The sequence below is a fragment of the Myxine glutinosa genome, chromosome 5, assembly GCF_964187855.1.
Source record: "Myxine glutinosa chromosome 5, kmMyxGlut1.1, whole genome shotgun sequence".
Classification (NCBI taxonomy): Eukaryota; Metazoa; Chordata; class Myxini; order Myxiniformes; family Myxinidae; genus Myxine; species Myxine glutinosa.
The window spans coordinates 171080364-171102161 of record NC_136265.1 but is presented as its reverse complement, the minus strand read 5'-3'; the positions used below and the strand labels follow the sequence as shown (position 1 = coordinate 171102161).

The 21798-nt window shown below is 43.0% G+C and overlaps 1 protein-coding gene across 1 annotated transcript in view; it reads right to left on the bottom strand.

Annotated features, from left to right (window-relative positions):
- Positions 1-601: 601 nt before the first annotated feature.
- The window catches only part of LOC137426745 (uncharacterized), an 89944-nt gene continuing 68747 nt past the window's right edge, over positions 602-21798 (bottom strand). The window contains exons 21-22 of the mRNA XM_068115574.2: positions 14736-14828; positions 602-11108 (exon numbers count right to left, since the gene is read on the bottom strand). Of these exons, the coding sequence (XP_067971675.2) occupies positions 1020-11108; positions 14736-14828 (10182 nt within the window). The 3' untranslated portion in view covers positions 602-1019. The remainder of the gene's footprint in view (positions 11109-14735; positions 14829-21798) is intronic.

The following is a 21798-nucleotide window of genomic DNA, read 5'->3' as shown; positions in this document are numbered from 1 at the left end:
GCGAGAAACATATCAGGGGTAAAGCGACTTCCAGGCCACCCTTTACATCCAGTATTGTTTCAAATCTTGATCATCCACCATACTCTGTGCATTAATCAATCCAATGCAGTGTGAACACAAATGTTATGATGAGAGAGAAAGTCGGTATTTTGAGAGGAATAAGCGAGAAAGAAAGAGAGAAAGAGAGAAAGAGAGAAAGAAAGAGAGAAAGAGAGAGAAAGAAAGAGAGAAAGAAAGAGAGAGAGAGAGAGATAGAGATAGAGATAGAGAGAGAGAGAGAGAGAGAGAGAGAGAGAGAAAAAAAAAAGCTTCATTAATCATTTATTTGTTCAGGTTCACTCGAGTGACGAATCACATGTAAAACACAATGTACATTAATTTACAGTTAGGGAGGAAAAAACAAAGAAGTCCAAAAAAAGACACCGTAAAGAACCATTGAAAAGTACAAAATTTGCTTTCAGACACCCTTTGCACTTTAACATCCTTCTCTTATTAAAAGTAAAAAGTATCACCGCCAAAAGAGGAATAAAGGAAGAGTTTAAGCATTGACCAAAATATACAAGAAAAAAGGCATTGAGTGATGAGAGTACCGATAAAAATGTTTTGTTTAACTCAAACATTTATTTCCAAAATGCAGTTGTGCCATGCAGTCAATTTCACGATAACATTAACCCAAATTATTCATACGATTTGAATAAATTCACAACACAAATCACTACATTCAAATACATCACAAGTTCAACCCAGAGTCACAAAAGTTTAAAATATAAAAACATGCACTTTCTGTCATCACGTGACTCTGACTTCCTTACATTAGTCACAAGTATTTTCACTGTTTAATAGTACACAGTGAAGCCTATTTTAGGGTATACCCATAAACGACACACTCTGAGACCAAGTAATAAAAAAAGACTCCACTGTTGAAGTAAAACAATACGGAAGGCTATGACCTTACAGTAGTTTGTGTTAATACAGAGAAACAATTTCTCCAAATGTATTCAAGAAATTTGAAGTTGTCCTTAAAAGTCAAGGAGTGGTTTTGCCTCAGCATTGGCTTTCAGCAATGGTAATCCAGTACTTTCATCCATAGTGCAGTTGTCCAGGGCTTGCTTGTATGTAATTTGCTCCTTTGTTAAGGGATCGGTGATGTCCTTGATGTAGGAAGTCTCGTCGTTCAGGTGACTTTCCACAGCACTGCTGATAGTACCTTTTTCTTTGGCCTCCTGTGCAGGGACCCTTCCACTTTTTGATGGGTCGACTAATCCCCCAGTTACGTGCTGGGCCTCAAGGTATCTGTACGCTGCGTCCTCATACAACCAGCCCCTCTGGAGAGCTTCACCAACAGACAACCTTTCTCGTGTTACAGCATCTTCAATGCCAGTAAAAGCTTTCTGAGCACTGATGAGTTTCTGTATGTCACTAGATCTAACCAATCCTCTGTCTAAGGCTTGGTGCACTGAACACTTCTCCGTGGTATTTATGTCAATGATACCACCGGTGGCTGCTTGCGCTTCAAGAAGTCTCTGGCCAGTTTGAGTGTCAATAAGTCCTTCGTGGACTGCACTTTGTACGGACATTTTTGTTTCATTGCTCATATCATATACACCAGCTATTGGATGACCTTCTGAAAGCATTGCGACTGCAATGGCATAGAATAATTCGTGGCTTTCTATTTTTTGACCCCTTTTGAATCGGTCGAGGATATCCTCTGCGGGCCCTGCAATTTTTGCAGCTATGTCTGTGATTGACAGCTCTCCGCCTTCATACCTCTGTATGTCATTTTCACTGATAAAGCCTTGTTTGATTGCTTCATCGATAGAATATTCTTGTCCGGATTTGTGATCCCGAAGGATGGTACTTTTTCCCTTCGAACCAGTAATTGTGATGAGTTCCCATTCTTTCTCCTGATTTTGTAATTTCTCATATGTATTCCAGTCAATGAGATTCGCTTTGTAGGCTTCATAAGGAGATAACTTAATTCCCGTGTCTGGATGGACAACTGTTACCCTTTTACAAATGTGAGAACTTTTTCTCATCTCTTCAATTTTTTCCTTTTCCTGTTTACCTTCCTGATCATTCACTTTACGCAGCAGCTGAACAAGTTCCATGTCTTTTGAGCTAATCAACAATTCATTATCAGTCACCCGTAATCTTAACCCTTCCATATCTCCGATGAGCTTGGACAACTGCATGGCCAGTCTTTCAATTTCAACCTGTTTTGACCTGCTCAGTTCAGTCTCTTCATGATACAAACTTTTAAATTTGGACAGCTCCTGATCAACTGCTTCATCTCTCTCAATCTTTACCACCTCTTGGTAAACAATTTTCTCCTTTTCACCCTGCATTTCAAGCTCTCTTACTTTGGCCATTAGGTTCTGGTTGTCATTTTCAATGTTGTTGCGCATTCTTTTCTCATTTTGAAGTTCATATCTGAGATTATTTGCTTCTTCGACAACGGTGGGATCCTTTTCAAATTTGACGACTTCTTTGATTTGTACATTGTTTTCTGCTTCCTCCTTTTGCTTTTTTAGTTTTGCAATTTGGAGCTCGAGTTGTTTTAGTTCATGCTCAATTTGATACTTATTTTTGAGCTGTTCATTCAACAATTTAATTTCCGTTAGTTGGTCAGTTACTCTTTCACGGGTGTTTTGGAGGTTTTCCTCTGCGAGGTGGTGTAGTTTTTGTTCTTGCTCTAAAGCTCTTTGAAACGAATTGACCTTGTCTTCAAGGGCAGGATCAGTTTTGTACTCTACACTTTTTTGTACAACAACCTTCTCTTGGATTTCTGGTTGTCGGTTTTCAAGATTAAATATTTTTCCATGAAGTTTTGTGATTTCAAGCTCTGCATCCATTCGTTTCTTTGATTCTTTGTCGAAGTCATCTCTAATGTTTGACAGCTCCTCTTCATCAGCTGTACTTCTTTCATACTTAACAATCTCCTTTATTATTTCTTTTGTCTGAATTGCTGGTGGTTTGTTTTTCAAAGCAATTATTTGCTCTTTCAAGTTTTCAATGTCCATGTTTCTATCACCTACCTCCCTTTTCATTCGCTGCAGTTCGATCCTTAAATGTGATGTGACTTTTTCAGTTTCAGGATCAGGTCGAATGACTTCGCGGACAACTTCTTTCACTTCCACTTTTGCTTTTTCAGTTGCCAAGGTATCATAATTACTTTGCAAGTTTAGTAGTTGTCTTTTCACATTTGAAGATTTTTTAATTTCATCATCCAAAAGTTCTTTCAAACGAGAAAGTTCTTCAAGGGTTTGAGGATTTTGTTCAAGTTTAACAACTTCTTGTATATGTACTTCTGGCTCCTTGTTTTGAAGTTTTACTATTTCCAAATGCAAGTTGTTTATTTCTGTTTTCAGATTTTCTCCAAGGCATTTTTCCTTTTCCAGCTGTTTACTTAGATTGGCTGCTCGTTGTTCAGTTTTAGGATCAGGTTTAACAACCTCACGTAGGACCTCCTTCACTTCAACTTTTGGCGCTGTATTTTCAATAATGATAAGCTTTTCTTTTAAGAAGGTAACCTCTCTCTCAAGCCTATGACATGTATCCTTTTCTTCTTGTACCTGATATTGAAGTTCTGAAATTTCTTTATCTTGTTGAGGGTCCCTCTCTACCTTAATAACATCTTGTAACTTTACCTCTGGAGGGCGATTACGCAGTCTTAAGATTTCCTCTCGAGCAGTACTCAGGTTGTTTTCTGCTTCCTGCAACCTTCTCTGCTCATTGTTGAATTGTTTTTCCAAACTCATTACTTTCCTTTCTGTATTTGGATCAGGTTTCACAATCTCCCTTACAATCTCCTTTGCCTTGCTTTGTTCCAGAGTAAGATATTTATTCTGAATGCAGGTGACTTCTTCATGTGCTGCTTTATTCTTCTGATATTCACTTTCCAACATTTTCCTGAGATTTTTCAAATCCTCCTCCATTTGGGGATCTTTTTCAATTTTAGCTACTTCCTTAATGATGACCTTTTCATCTAATGTAGGTGGTTGTTTTTCAATTTCATTCAATCTCTTCTGTAAAACAGCAAAATTTCTTTCCACTGTTTCCTTTGAAGATCTTTCTTCACCTGTTTGCTTTTTGGATTCAAGCATTTCTTTTTGAAGTCTCTCTAGTTCCTTCTCGTTATCTCTGCGCTTCTGTTGTTCATCTGCAAGTTGTTTTTTCAGGATTGCTGCCATTTTTTCAACTTCAGGATCAGCTTTCACAACTTCTTTTGGTTTTGCATGTTCTAGTGTAATATATTTCTTCTGAACAAGGTTGATTTCCTCTTTTGCTGCTTTATTCTTCTTCTTCTCGTCCTCCAACATTTTGCTGAGGTTTCTCAAATCCTCCTCCATCTGAGGATCTTTCTCAACTTTAGCTACTTCCTTAATGATGACCTTTTCATCTAACGTAGGTGGTTGTTGTTCAATTTCATAGACTCTCTTCTGCAAAGCAGAAAATTTTCTTTCCACTGTTTCCTTTGAAGATCTTTCTTCACCTGTTTGCTTTTTGGATTCAAGCATTTCTTTATGGAGTCTGTCTATTTCCTTCTCTCTATCTGCAAGTTGTTTTTTCAGGATTGCTGCCATTCTTTCAACTTCAGGATCAGCTTTCACAACCTCTTTTGTCACCACCTTTGGTTTTCCTTGTTCTAGTGTAATATATTTCTTCTGAACAATGTTGATTTCCTCCTTTGCTGCTTTATTCTTCTTCTTCTCGTCCTCCAACATGTTGCTAAGGTTTCTCAAATCCTCCTCCATCTGAGGGTCTTTCTCAACTTTCGCAACTTCCTTAATAATGACCTTTTCATCTAACGTAGGTGGTTGTTGTTCAATTTCATAGACTCTCTTCTGCAAAGCAGCAAAATTTCTTTCCACTGTTTCCTTTGAAGATCTTTCTTCACCTGTTTGCTTCTTGGATTCAAGCATTTCTTTTTGGAGTCTGTCTATTTCCTTCTCTCTATCTGCAAGTTGTTTTTTCAGGATTGCTGCCATTCTTTCAACTTCAGGATCAGCTTTCACAACCTCTTTTGGTTTTGCTTGTTCTAGTGTAATATATTTCTTTTGAACAAGGTTGATTTCCTCCTTTGCTGCTTTATTCTTCTTCTCCTCATCCTCCAACTTGTTGCTGAGGTTTTTCAAATCCTCCTCCATTTGAGGATCTTTCTCAACTTTCGCTACTTCCTTGATGATGACCTTTTCATCTAACGTCGGTGGTTGTTGTTCAATTTCATAGAGTCTCTTCTGTAAAGCAGCAAATTTTCTTTCCACTGTTTCCTTTGAAGATCTTTCTTCACCTGTTTGCTTTTTGGATTCAAGCATTTCCTTTTGGAGTCTGTCTATTTCCTTCTCTCTATCTGCAAGTTGTTTTTTCAGGATTGCTGCCATTCTTTCAACTTCAGGATCAGCTTTCACAACCTCTTTTGTCACCACCTTTGGTTTTCCTTGTTCTAGTGTAATATATTTCTTCTGAACAAGGTTGATTTCCTCCTTTGCTGCTTTATTCTTCTTCTTCTCGTCCTCCAACATGTTGCTGAGGTTTCTCAAATCCTCCTCCATCTGAGGATCTTTCTCAACTTTAGCTACTTCCTTAATGATGACCTTTTCATCTAACGTAGGTGGTTGTTGTTCAATTTCATAGACTCTCTTCTGCAAAGCAGCAAATTTTCTTTCCACTGTTTCCTTTGAAGATCTTTCTTCACCTGTTTGCTTTTTGGATTCAAGCATTTCTTTTTGGAGTCTGTCTATTTCCTTCTCTCGATCTGCAAGTTGTTTTTTCAGGATTGCTGCCATTCTTTCAACTTCAGGATCAGCTTTCACAACCTCTTTTGTCACCACCTTTGGTTTTCCTTGTTCTAGTGTAATATATTTCTTCTGAACAAGGTTGATTTCCTCCTTTGCTGCTTTATTCTTCTTCTTCTCGTCCTCCAACATGTTGCTGAGGTTTCTCAAATCCTCCTCCATCTGAGGATCTTTCTCAACTTTAGCTACTTCCTTAATAATGACCTTTTCCTCTAATGTAGGTGGTTGTTTTTGGGTTTCCTGGACTTTCACCTGTAAAATAGTAAAATTTCTTTCGATAGTTTCCTTTAATGATCTTTCATCATCTGCTTTCTTCTTGGATTCAAGTATTTCTTTTTGGAGTCTGTCTATTTCCTTCTCGTTATCTCTGCGCTTCTGTTGTTCATCTGCAAGTTGTTTTTTCAGGATTGCTGCCATTCTTTCAACTTCAGGATCAGCTTTCACAACCTCTTTTGTCACCACCTTTGGTTTTCCTTGCTCTAGCGTAATATATTTCTTCTGAACAAGGTTGATTTCCTCCTTTGCTGCTCTATTCTTCTTCTTCTCGTCCTCCAACATTTTGCTGAGGTTTCTCAAATCCTCCTCCATCTGAGGATCTTTCTCAACTTTAGCTACTTCCTTAATGATGACCTTTTCATCTAACGTAGGTGGTTGTTGTTCAATTTCATAGACTCTCTTCTGCAAAGCAGCAAAATTTCTTTCCACTGTTTCCTTTGAAGATCTTTCTTCACCTGTTTGCTTCTTGGATTCAAGCATTTCTTTTTGGAGTCCATCTATTTCCTTCTCTCTATCTGCAAGTTGTTTTTTCAGGATTGCTGCCATTCTTTCAACTTCAGGATCAGCTTTCACAACCTCTTTTGTCACCACCTTTGGTTTTCCTTGTTCTAGTGTAATATATTTCTTCTGAACAAGGTTGATTTCCTCCTTTGCTGCTTTATTCTTCTTCTTCTCGTCCTCCAACATGTTGCGGAGGTTTCTCAAATCCTCCTCCATCTGAGGATCTTTCTCAACTTTAGCTACTTCCTTAATAATGACCTTTTCCTCTAATATAGGTGGTTGTTTTTCGGTTTCATGGACTTTATTCTGTAAAACAGTAAAATTTCTTTCTACTGTTTCCTTCGAAGATCTTTCCTCATCAATTTTCTTTTTGGATTCAAGCATTTCCTTTTGGAGTCTGTCTATTTCCTTCTCTTTATCTGCAAGTTGTTTTTTCAGGATTGCTGCCATTCTTTCAACTTCAGGATCAGCTTTCACAACCTCTTTTGTCACCACCTTTGGTTTTCCTTGTTCTAGTGTAATATATTTCTTCTGAACAAGGTTGATTTCCTCTTTTGCTGCTTTATTCTTCTTCTTCTCATCCTCCAACATTTTGCTGAGGTTTCTCAAATCCTCCTCCATCTGAGGATCTTTCTCAACTTTAGCTACTTCCTTAATGATGACCTTTTCATCTAACGTCGGTGGTTGTTGTTCAATTTCATAGACTGTCTTCTGCAAAGCAGCAAATTTTCTTTCCACTGTTTCCTTTGAAGATCTTTCTTCACCTGTTTGCTTTTTGGATTCAAGCATTTCTTTTTGGAGTCTGTCTATTTCCTTCTCTCTATCTGCAAGTTGTTTTTTCAGGATTGCTGCCATTCTTTCAACTTCAGGATCAGCTTTCACAACCTCTTTTGTCACCACCTTTGGTTTTCCTTGTTCTAGTGTAATATATTTCTTCTGAACAAGGTTGATTTCCTCCTTTGCTGCTTTATTCTTCTTCTTCTCGTCCTCCAACATTTTGCTGAGGTTTCTCAAATCCTCCTCCATCTGAGGATCTTTCTCAACTTTAGCTACTTCCTTAATGATGACCTTTTCATCTAACGTCGGTGGTTGTTGTTCAATTTCATAGACTCTCTTCTGCAAAGCAGCAAATTTTCTTTCCACTGTTTCCTTTGAAGATCTTTCTTCACCTGTTTGCTTTTTGGATTCAAGCATTTCTTTTTGGAGTCCGTCTATTTCCTTCTCTCTATCTGCAAGTTGTTTTTTCAGGATTGCTGCCATTCTTTCAACTTCAGGATCAGCTTTCACAACCTCTTTTGTCACCACCTTTGGTTTTCCTTGTTCTAGTGTAATATATTTCTTCTGAACAAGGTTGATTTCCTCCTTTGCTGCTTTATTCTTCTTCTTCTCGTCCTCCAACATGTTGCGGAGGTTTCTCAAATCCTCCTCCATCTGAGGATCTTTCTCAACTTTAGCTACTTCCTTAATAATGACCTTTTCCTCTAATATAGGTGGTTGTTTTTCGGTTTCATGGACTTTATTCTGTAAAACAGTAAAATTTCTTTCCACTGTTTCCTTCGAAGATCTTTCCTCATCAATTTTCTTTTTGGATTCAAGCATTTCTTTTTGGAGTCTGTCTATTTCCTTCTCTTTATCTGCAAGTTGTTTTTTCAGGATTGCTGCCATTCTTTCAACTTCAGGATCAGCTTTCACAACCTCTTTTGTCACCACCTTTGGTTTTCCTTGTTCTAGTGTAATATATTTCTTCTGAACAAGGTTGATTTCCTCCTTTGCTGCTTTATTCTTCTTCTTCTCGTCCTCCAACATTTTGCTGAGGTTTCTCAAATCCTCCTCCATCTGAGGATCTTTCTCAACTTTAGCTACTTCCTTAATAATGACCTTTTCATCTAACGTAGGTGGTTGTTGTTCAATTTCATAGACTCTCTTCTGCAAAGCAGCAAATTTTCTTTCCACTGTTTCCTTTGAAGATCTTTCTTCACCTGTTTGCTTCTTGGATTCAAGCATTTCTTTTTGGAGTCCGTCTATTTCCTTCTCTCTATCTGCAAGTTGTTTTTTCAGGATTGCTGCCATTCTTTCAACTTCGGGATCAGCTTTCACAACCTCTTTTGTCACCACCTTTGGTTGTCCTTGTTCTAGCGTAATATATTTCTTCTGAACAAGGTTGATTTCCTCCTTTGCTGCTTTATTCTTCTTCTTCTCGTCCTCCAACATGTTGCGGAGGTTTCTCAAATCCTCCTCCATCTGAGGATCTTTCTCAACTTTAGCTACTTCCTTAATAATGACCTTTTCCTCTAATATAGGTGGTTGTTTTTCGGTTTCATGGACTTTGTTCTGGAAAATAGTAAAATTTCTTTCGATAGTTTCCTTTGATGATCTTTCATCATCTGCTTTCTTCTTGGATTCAAGCATTTCTTTTTGGAGTCTGTCTATTTCCTTCTCTCTATCTGCAAGTTGTTTTTTCAGGATTGCTGCCATTCTTTCAACTTCAGGATCAGCTTTCACAACCTCTTTTGTCACCACCTTTGGTTTTCCTTGTTCTAGTGTAATATATTTCTTCTGAACAAGGTTGATTTCCTCTTTTGCTGCTTTATTCTTCTTCTTCTCATCCTCCAACATTTTGCTGAGGTTTCTCAAATCCTCCTCCATCTGAGGATCTTTCTCAACTTTAGCTACTTCCTTAATAATGACCTTTTCATCTAACGTAGGTGGTTGTTTTTCAATTTCATCGACTCTCTTCTGTAAAACAGCAAAATTTCTTTCTACTGTTTCCTTCGAAGATCTTTCCTCATCAATTTTCTTTTTGGATTCAAGCATTTCCTTTTGGAGTCTCTCTATTTCCTTCTCTCTATCTGCAAGTTGTTTTTTCAGGATAGCTGCCATTCTTTCAACTTCGGGATCAGCTTTCACAACCTCTTTTGTCACCACCTTTGGTTTTCCTTGCTCTAGCGTAATATATTTCTTCTGAACCAGGTTGATTTCCTCCTTTGCTGCTTTATTCTTCTTCTTCTCGTCCTCCAACATGTTGCTGAGGTTTCTCAAATCCTCCTCCATCTGAGGATCTTTCTCAACTTTAGCTACTTCCTTAATAATGACCTTTTCCTCTAATATATGTGGTTGTTTTTCGGTTTCATGGACTTTGTTCTGGAAAATAGTAAAATTTCTTTCGATAGTTTCCTTTGATGATCTTTCATCATCTGCTTTCTTCTTGGATTCAAGCATTTCTTTTTGGAGTCTGTCTATTTCCTTCTCTCGATCTGCAAGTTGTTTTTTCAGGATTGCTGCCATTCTTTCAACTTCAGGATCAGCTTTCACAACCTCTTTTGGTTTTCCTTGTTCTAGTGTAATATATTTCTTCTGAACAAGGTTGATTTCCTCTTTTGCTGCTTTATTCTTCTTCTTCTCATCCTCCAACATTTTGCTGAGGTTTCTCAAATCCTCCTCCATCTGAGGATCTTTCTCAACTTTAGCTACTTCCTTAATAATGACCTTTTCATCTAACGTAGGTGGTTGATGTTCAGTTTCATGGACTCTCTTCTGTAAAGCAGCAAAATTTCTTTCGACTGTTTCCTTTGATGATTTTCCCTCACTTGTTTGCTTTTTGTATTCCAGCATTTCTTTTTGCACTCTGTCAATTTCCGTTTCTTTGTCTCTTAGCTTATGTTGTAGCTCTGCAACTTGTTTTTTTAGGTTGGCAACGACTTTTTCCACCTCCGGGTCACGTGTCACAACCTCTTCTCGAAGCACCTTTTGTTTGCTTTGTTCCAGAGTGATATATTTCTTCTGAATGCGATTTATTTCTTCATTCACTGCTTTATTCTTTTTTCTTTCATCTTCCAACACATTTCTCAGGTTGGTCAGTTCCTCTTCTGTTGCTGGATCTTTTTCAATTTTAGCTACTTCCTTTATGATGACCCTCTCATCCAGTTTTGGTTGTTGTTGAAGTTCATGGATTTTCTTTTGCATCAGGTGCATTTTGTTTTCAGTTTCTTTTTGTTCTTTTTCTACTTTCCGTATCAGATCTGAATTTTCATTTTGCAGGTCTGACAGCCTTTGTTTAAGCAGTTCTGTTTCCTTTAACATCCCTGGATCTGATTTTACAGCCGTCTGTGTGACATGTTGATTTTCCATTTTTGGTTTGGTTTGTTCCAGAGCATTACTCTTCCCTTTTATGAGGGTTATTTCTTCATTTGCTGTTTTATTCCTATTCTTTTCTTCTGCTAACTTTATTTTCAGTTGTTCCAGTTCTTCTTCCAGATCTCTTCTTTCCATTGCTACTTCTTTTATTATAACCTTCTCATCAGTAATCACTCTATCTGTTGGTTGACTCAATTTCAACTCGAGTTCTTTGATTTTCCTCTCACGCACAATCAACGTCTCATGTTCTTCTCTTGTCTTATTTTGAATGCTGTCCAACTCACCCTCCAAATGCTTGCGTTTGTTCATTTCCTCACCATACAACCTTTGCAGATCCGATTGGCCATCTTTTTCAGTCCACTCACCTCTTGCTTGTGTTTGCTGCACATTGGTTTCTTTTCCCTGCAAATAAAATGGCAGTAAGTGCCTATGAGATGTTGAATCAATGCATTTATAACAACATGTTGAACTTATGAGAACTTTACCTTGTGCAGTTTCTCATAATCATTACATGATTAATCATATGTCACCCTTCAGAATGCTAAACATTTTTCTATTCTCTACTTGTTCAACCTTCCTGCTTAAAGGGATGTGGACAGGCCATAACGCCACCATCGATTGAAAAGCATGTCTGTGACACATTTTGCTCATTTTGTTTTATTTGTCTCAATCAGCAAAGACTCTCCCCCTCCCCCTTGAATCATCTCTGCTTCTTATGTCATACTAGCAGAAGTACCCGGCAGGGGAGGGGGGAGGAGGGAGGGGGGAGGGGAGGGGGGAAGGGGGGAGGGGCAGGGGGTGGGAGGGGGAGGGGAGGGGAACGGGGGGAAGGGGAGGGGGAGGGGGGAGGGGGAGGGGGAAGGGAGGGGGAGGGGGAAGGGAGGGGGAGGGGGGAGGGGGAAGGGAGGGGGAGGGGGGAGGGGGAAGGGAGGGGGAGGGGGGAGGGGGAAAGGGGAGGGGGGAGGGGAGGGGGAGGGGGAGGGGGAAAGGGAGGGGGCGGGGGAAAGGGAGGGGGAGGGGGAGGGGGAAAGGGAGGGGGAGGGGGAGGGGGAAAGGGAGGGGGAGGGGGAGGGGGAAAGGGAGGGGGGAGGGGGAAGGGGAGGTGGAAGGGGAGGGGGGAGAGGAAAAGGGAGGGGGAGGGGGAGGGGGGAAATGGAGGGGGAGGGGAGAAGGGGAGGGGGAGGGGAGAAGGGGAGGGGTAGGGTGGAGGGGGAAGGGAAGGGGGGACGGAGGGGGGAGGGGGAAGGGGGAGGGAAGGGGATGGCCAGTCAACAATGACGTTGCAGTTCTCATGGTCGGAGAGCAGCACAACAATTGGACATAGTCCTGCATATTCGCAACAGCACGAAGCGGATTTTGGAGACTCACCGATCCTGTGACGTCCTCCAGTACCGGCGTTGCCGGGCGGGGGAAGGGAGACCCATACATTCCCAACCCGTACATTCGCCCTCTCGACTCAAGCTCACTCGGACAAAAGCCTCGCACAAATCACACCGTGAAGGCCCAATGGTCATGTCTATGCCACAAATCACGGGCGCACTGAATTGAAAATACTATATAGAACGCTCATACTCCGTGAAAAGTGAAGCCGCCATGTCGCCATCTTTGTCAGCACGACTCGACCAACTCGCTTCGCGGATCTCGTTTTGTGCGGCAATAAACTGCTCCAATCGGTTACGGAAGGGTTGTGGAAAGACGTTTCACAGCTGTTTCAAAAACATTTAATTCATATCGCACAAAATCGATACAAAACACGATCGCATAAAAGGTGAAAAAACGTGTGACGTGTGACAGGATAGAACATCACGTGATCGCTCTGAGCGAAACAACTCGACCAACTCGCGTCGCGGATCTCGTTTTGTGCGGCAATAAACTGCTCCAATCGGTTACGGAAGGGTTGTGGAAAGACGTTTCACAGCTGTTTCAAAGACATTTAATTCATATCGCACAAAATCGATACAAAACACGATCGCATAAAAGGTGGAAAAACGTGACGTGTGACGGGATGGAACATCACGTGATCGCTCTGAGCGAATCAGTCTGGCCTGGCGGCGGAATGAAGAACGTGACGTATTTCCGTTTTATTTTTCTTCTTCCGGCTTTCTTCAAATTAAGGCTTAATTTTCGTTATGCAATGACAGGAAACAATGCTGAATACACTTTAACTATCTTTAGAGTCGACACCACCACGTAGCTCACATCTCTCAAATAAACATTGACCATTGTCGACGACTGACCATTGTCACTCTACGCAATGCGTATTTTCATATTAGCATTACATTACAAGTCTTGTCCCTCTACTCCTCCCTCACATGAAAATATTTTTCGAGTTCCGACACATACGTACATATAAGTAATATGATACAGGTCTTAGCTAGAAGCGAGCTCAGAAGAGACTCATACGTTGATGAAAAAAGACAAACCACTAATGCTAACGCAGATACACCGCATCAGCACGTTTTTTACATTTTTTTTCGTTTATCACTTTTGGTTATTTATTGGCTAATATTGTCCTTTGTCATCAAAATTCAACATTTAATTTAAAGGACTTTGCTTTAATGTTTTCATTTGAAGGCATATCATTTCCCACTTTCCTTCTTTCCTCAGGCTTCCATGACAATGCTGTCACATAGCCGTTATCATCATTCATTCTTAGCACGTGTCCAATCCATTTCCATCTTCTGATCTTGACTTCATCACTGATCTTCAACATTTTGGTTATTTTGAGTATTTCTTCATTTGATACGATGTAAGGCGTCTAATTTTCAATATTCTGCGCAGACATTTGAATATAAATGTGTCGAGTTTCCGATTGTCCCCTTTGTTGATCTTCCAAGCCTCACATCCATATAGTAGTACTGATTTGACAAGTGAGTTAAACAGTCTTCATTTCCTTTTCAATGTATAAATGCTTGAGCTCCATATTTGTTTGAGTTTCATGAAGGATACCATAGCTTTACAAATTCTGTTCCTAATATCTTCTTCCCCTCCTCCTTGTTTGTCGACGATGGCCCCTAGGTAGGTGTACTTATCGACTTCATTTGGATGTCATGTCGGTCTCCAATTTGAATTATGTTGTTGTTTCTATTATTGATCATCAAAGCCTCTGTTTTATTATTGTTTATTTGTGTCCTGTTTTTTATGCGAATTGATTCATTTTTGTTACTTTCGTTTACATATGTTGGTAATTTGATGATAAAAGGGCAATGTCATCAGCAAAGTCCAAGTCCTCCAGGTTGGTTGCACACTTCCACCTTATCCCTGTGTTATTTCCTTCTGTTGTCTTCCTCATTATCCAGTCTACTACTAGCAAAAATATAAAACCGGACATTACATTTCCTTGCTTCACTCTAGTTTATACCATGAACCACTTAGATTCCTCTCCCTCTTCCAGCACTGCACACTCACTATCCTCATACAAGATCTGTACCATTCTGATAATTTTGTGAGGGATTCCATAACTAACCATGATCTTCCAGAGGCTTTCTCGGTGCACGGAGTCAAAGGCTTTTTTTCCTTTTTTTTCTTCTTCTGAAAAAGCCCTTTCTTCTTTACTTTTTCAGAAACACGTTTTCCTCTACCAATTACATGACATACACATCCTTCTCCTCTTTCCTCTACCTCATGGAAGAGCGGGGTCAAACTGGCAGTGGGTAGCGGTGCAACAATTGGACACAACCAGCAAGAAAATAAACGAACAGAAAAGGTTCTAATACTGTAGAGAGAGAAGGGGAGGAAACACTGAAATCAGCAAAAGGGTTGGGCTAGGAAAGGACTTTAAAAACCAGCTGTTCCATCTGGTAGCATTCACTTGTGGATTTTGAAGATCCCTTTGAAGGTGCGTTTGTTTCCTGGCACATTTGCTAAATTCCTGTCCTAACTTGTGGGGAGCACAGCTTCAACAACCAGAGTGATGCCTCCAGAAATAATGCAGCCACATCCAAGTGTTGCATTTCCTTTACAGGAGCAAGGCTCGTGGAAGAGTAAGGAAAGTGCAAGAAGATGAAAACAAAACACAATGTAACTCACTTGTTTCTGGAGGCTCTGCATCTTTTTGAGAAGGATGAGATGTTGCTCATTCGCTACTGAGGCTTCGGTGTATCTTTTACTCAAATCTCTTTCCTGAAATGAGAAATAGTTATTTACTTAAAGGGCATTGCAATCTAACATTTCATACTTTTCATGCGCTACCTCCAGTTGGATTATATGTTTAACCAAAGCATCCAAGAAACATCCCCATGAATATTGTTTGTGATTGATGATGTAATATATGGCCAATATTGAAACTAAAATCAGGCCATCCTGGTGTTTTGACATTTATAAAAAGTAATAGATTTTAAGAATATAGCAAATCTTCAGGCTGAAATATACTCTCGTTTCTGTTTGTATATTATAAACAATGGAAGCTAATTCCTATTATGTGTGGACGTATATGTTAACTGAATTTTTTTTGAAAGAAAGAAGACGCACTTCCAACCAGAAAGTAAAAACCAGATCTACTCCGCAAATTTGACCAAATAAGCAAGAGCAGACCCGGTTTCAGGCTTATCTATCTATAATTCCAGTAATCTCTGTGTGTATGTTTGTATGTTTGTATGTTTGTATGTCTGTGACCGCTGTTTCTCGACAACCACGGGTCCGATATACTTTAAACTTGCCAGGTATATTGCTGGGGACCCGAGGATGTGCCTTTTCAAGGTTTGAAATTAATCGGACAAGTAGTTACCGAGCTATGGCGATTTAGCCGTTCGCCGTTCGCTTTGGCGTTGCGAATGGACCAAACCATTTCATGTAAATAGAGGGGGGGGGGGTTCTGTGGTCGTTGCGAATGGACCAAACCATTTCATGTAAATAGAGGGGGGGGGGTTGTCACTGTACTCGCAAGCCGTTCGCCGTTCGCTTTGGCGTTGCGAATGGACCAAAACATTTCATGGACCAAACCATTTCATGTAAATAGAGGGGGGGGGGGGTGGATTGTCACCGTACTCGCACCCACGTACCCACGTACCCACGTACGGGCATTGCACCCACGTACGGGCATGCCCTAGTTTAATCAAATTTGCGGAGTAGATCTAGTTTTACTTTCTGGTTGGAAGTGTCTTCTTTCTTTAAAAATGTATAATTCCAACCTCCCCAATGTTTTACCATATACTGTGTGTATATATATATATAATATATATATATATATATATATATATATATATATATATATATATATATATATATATATATATATATATATATACATACATACATACATACATATATATATATATATACATACATACATACATATATATATATATATACATATATATATATATATATATATATCAGTCACTATGCGACCTTCATATCATCAGTGGAGAACCGCCAGCAAGGTGTCCCATACAGCTGCTGCTGCACCTTGCTGGGAGCGATAAGCACCGCCTGCCACGCGGTGACGTTATCTCTGGTATCCACTCATCATATGGAGTATGTATGGGAGCTGTATATATAACTGTATAACTGTATAACTGTATAACTGTAAAAGAGTTATAAGAGCTGTATAAGAGCTGTATAACTATACTCATCAGCAGCTGTATGGGACACCTTGCTGGCGGTTCTCCACTGATGATATGAAGGTCGCATAGTGACTGATATAAAAACCGAAAGGGTCACAGAGTTACAAGTGTATGGAAAGCCTCACTGCGTTGCCCTGATGAAGCCCCAATAAGGGCGAAACCAGGTCGGTAACTGTGAGTTTTGCATGCACTTGTGACAGTATCTGTATTTATAATCCGTAATGACGCACTGCTAGATGGTTCCTCTGGAACTTTGCAGGCAAGGCGGACGTGCATGGCGATGACGTCATGTTGTCCGCTCATTAGGTTGGAGAACCAGATTACAGATACCATATATATATATATATATATATATATATATATATATATATTGTTGCGGATATGGGATTTGCATCCATCCGTATCCGCTTGTACATATTCCCCTATTTCCTCAAGACTTCCCAACTATCCCCAATCCCCCATTCCCTAATCCCATTGGCTGTAAATCAACACTCTGTAGACCCGACCTCCCCCTATTTCCCCCCATTAAATGTCGCATCCAGGTCCACCGCATCTCACGGAGACAACTATAGGACATCTTGCTAGTTATTCTTAGTCTATGTCAGTTAAGGATTCGTTTCCATTAATTCTGACCCTTCGTTGCACCAGAATGTGATTGTATGGCACCGTTAGGAAGTTTAGGACCTCCCAATACCTCCCCGCAGCTCTTCCTCACGGTTCAGAAACAACAACAGCAACGGCGGCGGCGTGCACAGGGAGTGCGCGTCCTCACTCCGGCTTGGTTGGTAGGGGGTGTTGGGAGGGCACGAGGCCTTCCCCACGAGCCGCCATCAAACATGTGCTCGACGGGGTTACCAAATAGGGGCTCCCTGTCAGCTCCTCGTCAGGGGCGGAGCCCGGTAACCCCCGCACCCAATGGAAGCGGCGGACCAGTCCCATCTGGGGCGGAGCCAACCAGCCGAGGGCGTGTCACTCCCCGTTGAGCATGCGCAGCCGAGGGAGGTGACGTCAGATGCGCGCTGAGCTTGGAGAAAGAAAGACGCCACCTCCGAGCGCTGTGAGGCCTCCCTGCATCTCTTGGACCGTGCTTGATCCTGTCCCCGAGCCAAGGTGCACCTTGTGCTATCGAACTACCTGTCCTTCCCTGCCATCAATCCCTGTGTAAGTCAGCCTTGTTCCGTTTGTCTGTGGTCTGTCTGGGATAAAATAAGATTGTAACTAAGTGCCTATCTCTTCTGTGCCTTTACCTCACTACCTTGTAATCTACCCCTTTTCTCCCCCACTGTAATTATATCCTCCTCCGGAGGTCTTGAGAACTGTACCCCTGGCGTCGTTTCATTTATCCCAGTCGTTGTGTCCTTTCCATCATTGATTTAGCATAGCGCGATTTGGTCAACGTTTGGGTGGAATCGGGGTCTAGTCGGGGAATAACTGTTAGGTCGCGGTAATACACCACCGCTCGGTCGAAATAACATGTAATCCGCGATCCGTAACAATTGGTGTCGAGGAGTGAGATACGAGGCCCGAAGCGCGCTTAACGCGCTCAAAATTACAAGCAGTTGGAAATTGTTTTGTTTTACAAAAAACCCGAATTTTGAAAGTCGCGCTATGGCAGATCAAGACGGCTGGGTTCCGGTAGAGGAGAGTGAGGCAGGGTCGATCCAGGACCAAATTGAGGGACAAGAGGAGAGCGAAGCAGTGAGGGCGGCAGGTTCGCAAAATGGCGTCCTCGCGCACGAGGTTTCGGGCGCACAAGATGGCGTCCTCGCGCACATGGGTGTAGCGGCACCAAATTTTGCCGCGCCCGTGACCGTAGCAGTACCAAATTGCGCTGCGCCCGTGGTCGCGGCAGCCGAGCCAGAGATGCCAGAGTACATGCGAGTCTTTATGATTCAAATGATGGCAAAAATGGATGCTCAGGGGGAGCGATTGGAGGGCCAAATGAGGGCTGATAGTGAGCAAATGAGGGCTGATAGTGAGCGATTGGGGGGCAGAATGGGGGGCAAAATGGGAGAAATGGGGGAACGGTTAGAACAAAGGATGGGAAACCAGATCGGGGGTTTAAGGAATGACATGGGGGCCCAGATCGGAGGGTTAGGGAGTAGAATAGAGGGATTAGACAATAGATTAGGGGATATACAGGAGGGGTTAACGGGGGTAGAAAACAGAATGGCCGCTCAAGAGAATCAAATGGAAGGGATGAAAAAGGGGTTAGAGGGGTTAGAAAACAGTATGGAAGGCAAATTGAGGGACATGAGGGACCAAGCGGAAAGGGAAGTTAAAAAAATGGGGCAGCAGATAGAGGGGGTCAGAATGGGGGTAGAAACTAAATTGGATGCTCACAGGGAGGAAATGGAGCAGATGAGGGTGGCATCTGGGCAGGAGATGCAAGTGATGGGAGAAGAGATCAGAAGAGGTGTGAGTGAGGAGGTCGGAGGAGTGCGCGAGGAGGTGAGGCACTGTAAGGAGCGCATGGAGAAGGAGGTGAGAAAGGGGACTGTAAAATTGCAAGGTGGTATAGAGGAGTTGACGCTGGGAGTAGAACAACTGACAGTGGGACAAAAGGAGTTGGGGGACCAGGTAAAGAAGAACACAGCGGTAATAGAGGGTTTAAAATCGACACAGAAGGAGATGAAAAAGGACGTAGGGGTAATTAAAAAAGAGTGTCAGACGGTACATGAGGACCTGACGAGGAAAATGAACAAGGTGGGTGGAGGTTCCCTCTGATAAAACTTCCTGGCTGGTGGTAGTCCCAAATAAATTTAAGACCGATATATTGCAACAGGTGCATGGTACCCGCCCCGGCGGCCATTTGGGCAGGACAAAGACGACATCGCAGGTACGCCGGAGGTTTTATTTGGTGAATATGGGGCGCGACATACAGGACTGGTGTCGGAGATGCGACGCCTGTACTGCCAAAAAGGGACCAGCATGGAGGATGAGGGCCCCCCTTCAATTACACCAGGTGGGGGCCCCCCTAGAGCGGGTGGCCATGGATATCCTAGGCTCACTACCCCGCACCCGCCTAGGTAATAAGTACATCCTCGTTGTGATGGACTACTTCACCAAGTGGCCGGAGGCCTATGCCCTCCCCAACCAAGAAGCAGGGGTGGTAGCGCAGGCCTTCGTGGAAGGATTTGTGTGCCGGCATGGGATTCCACAGGAGTTGCACACCGACCAGGGACGAAATTTTGAGAGCAAATTGCTAAAAGATGTGTGCAGTCTCCTGTCAATTCGGAAAACAAGAACAACGCCTTTAAGACCTCAATCTGACGGGATGGTGGAAAGATTCAACCGAACTTTAATCCAACAACTGGCACTGTTCACCGCCACCCGTCAGGATGACTGGGACGAACATCTCCCTTATTTGCTCATGGCCTACCGAACCAGCCAGCACGGGGCCACCGCATGCAGTCCAGCGTTGCTTATGTGTGGGCGGGAGTTACGGGCTCCCGCCGACTTACTATGCGGTCCCGTGCCAGACACAGTGGTTAACCCGCCGAGGGAGGGGTACGCACGTCACCTAGAGGAAGGCATGGAGCTAGTCCATGCCTTCGCCCACCGCCAACTCCATCTGGCGGGGGAAAAGATGAAGTGCAGGTACGACCACCGGAGCCAGGGGAGTCAGTACACTCCGGGGATGAAGATTTGGTTCTTCAATCCCCGGAGGAGGAAGGGTAGGTGCCCGAAACTCACCTCTCCCTGGCAAGGCCCGGGGGTCGTCCTGTCGCAAGTCTGTGACGTGGTAGTAAAAATCAAAATGGGGCCACGAGCCCTCCCTCGGATCGTCCACGCCGACCGGATAAGGCCTTACACCAGCGAGCAGGCGCCCCCGTGGATTGCCACGGCTTTAGATGCCGAGGCGGGACCCAGTACCTCTGAATAAGGGGGGCTTATTAGTGCCAGAGGACTGGGGGATTGATGAGCGATGGGCCCGGTGGGTAAGGGTGGCATCCCTGCCACCCTTCCCATGAGGGGGGGCAAAGGAGCACTAGGTTTATGGGGTGTATGGCAGTGAAAACTAGCCCGGGTGGGTTAGGATATTGTGTGTAGGGATCTAGCGAAGATGACATTAGGTAACATTAAGGTTAGTTAGTGACAAGGATACCTGTAGAGGGGACGCAGGTAGATTAGAGTGGATGATAATGACGTGGGAGCGCTGAGTGTAAGGGAAGACGGAGGAGCGCAAGTTTTAGAAGGGAGTAGACAGAGTAGATGATGCTGTGTGAGAACTGGACAGGTGTGTGGAGCAGTGTATGAGTAGTGAGTGTTGTGGATCAGCGCGAATGCGCTTGGGGGAGAGAAGGGTGCAGGCGGCACCAAGTATGAGAGCACAGGTGTGCAAGTACAGGTGTGTGGAATATATGGAGCAGAGAATGAGTGGTGTGGAGAGAGTTGGAGTAAGTGGTACGGAGTGGTGTGCATGGTGCGAAGGAGTGGATGGGGGAAGAGTGGACCCCTTTTCACGAGTACCCGGGGAGGGTAGTTTAAAGAATAGTTAGAAGGTATAGGTAAATTGTGGTTGGATATTGGCATTTGTGGTGCGGATGCAGAATGGTATTGTGGATGGGTGCATTGGTGTGGTGAAATTGGCTGGTCGTGTGGCCTGTTAGTATGAGTGTGAATGTTTGGGCACTCCGCCACTGTTAGATGTCGGCCAGGTGAGGCCGCAGGTGGGCTCTGGGAGCCGTTAGTGTCAGTGGGTGCCTGAGGATCCCGGGTGTGGATCGGGCAGCCCGTGCCAGAGAGGGCACTGAGGGGGTGAGAGTGCGAGAGGGCCTTCCCCAGTTAGTTAGGTTAGGGGGAGGAGCAGGTGAGCTCGGTAGGCAACAACAGTGGTGGAGGTGTGCAGGTGGGCGGACCAGCTGGGAGCGTCACACGACCCAGCCACCGAAATTGTGCGGGGGCACCGAGTGATGAATCGGGGGAGTGAGACCCCAACTTGAGAAGCACCACAGTTTGGTCAATGGGAATTGGTTTTTAGAACCCATAGTGTAAGTTGGCCAATGGATTGGCAGGGAAAGACCCCGGGTAATGTAAAGTTGTTGAAGTCATTTAGGAAATAGTTAGGATTGATGAACCTGTCGCACCATACGCAGCCACTTACGTGAGGTGGTGATGATGACTCCACACCTGTGTTCCTTTGTTCTGTGTTGCAGGAAAGGAGAATTGCTGTGTGGATTTGTGAGACGCATCACGACGTGGATGAGACATTGGGGTGATTCCATCTCTCCCTCCTTAGGAGGGACTGATGATGAATTGGTGATGGCAAATTCTGATGTTGAGTTGGAGATGGCAAATTTTGATGAGAGTTGGGAATGGCAAATTTGATTGGTTAGGAGGGAGAGAAGACGAATTTGGTTTATGGGAGGAACGGGGAAGACAGTAGGGACGTTTGTTGATGTGTAAAGTAGATGTTTATGGGTAGTGTTGTGTTTTGTGGATACAGTAAGGGGTAAGGGAGGGGCAATGTAGGTTACCTGGTGTGGGGCGGGCGTACGGTAGGAACGTACCTGTCTCACCTGGTT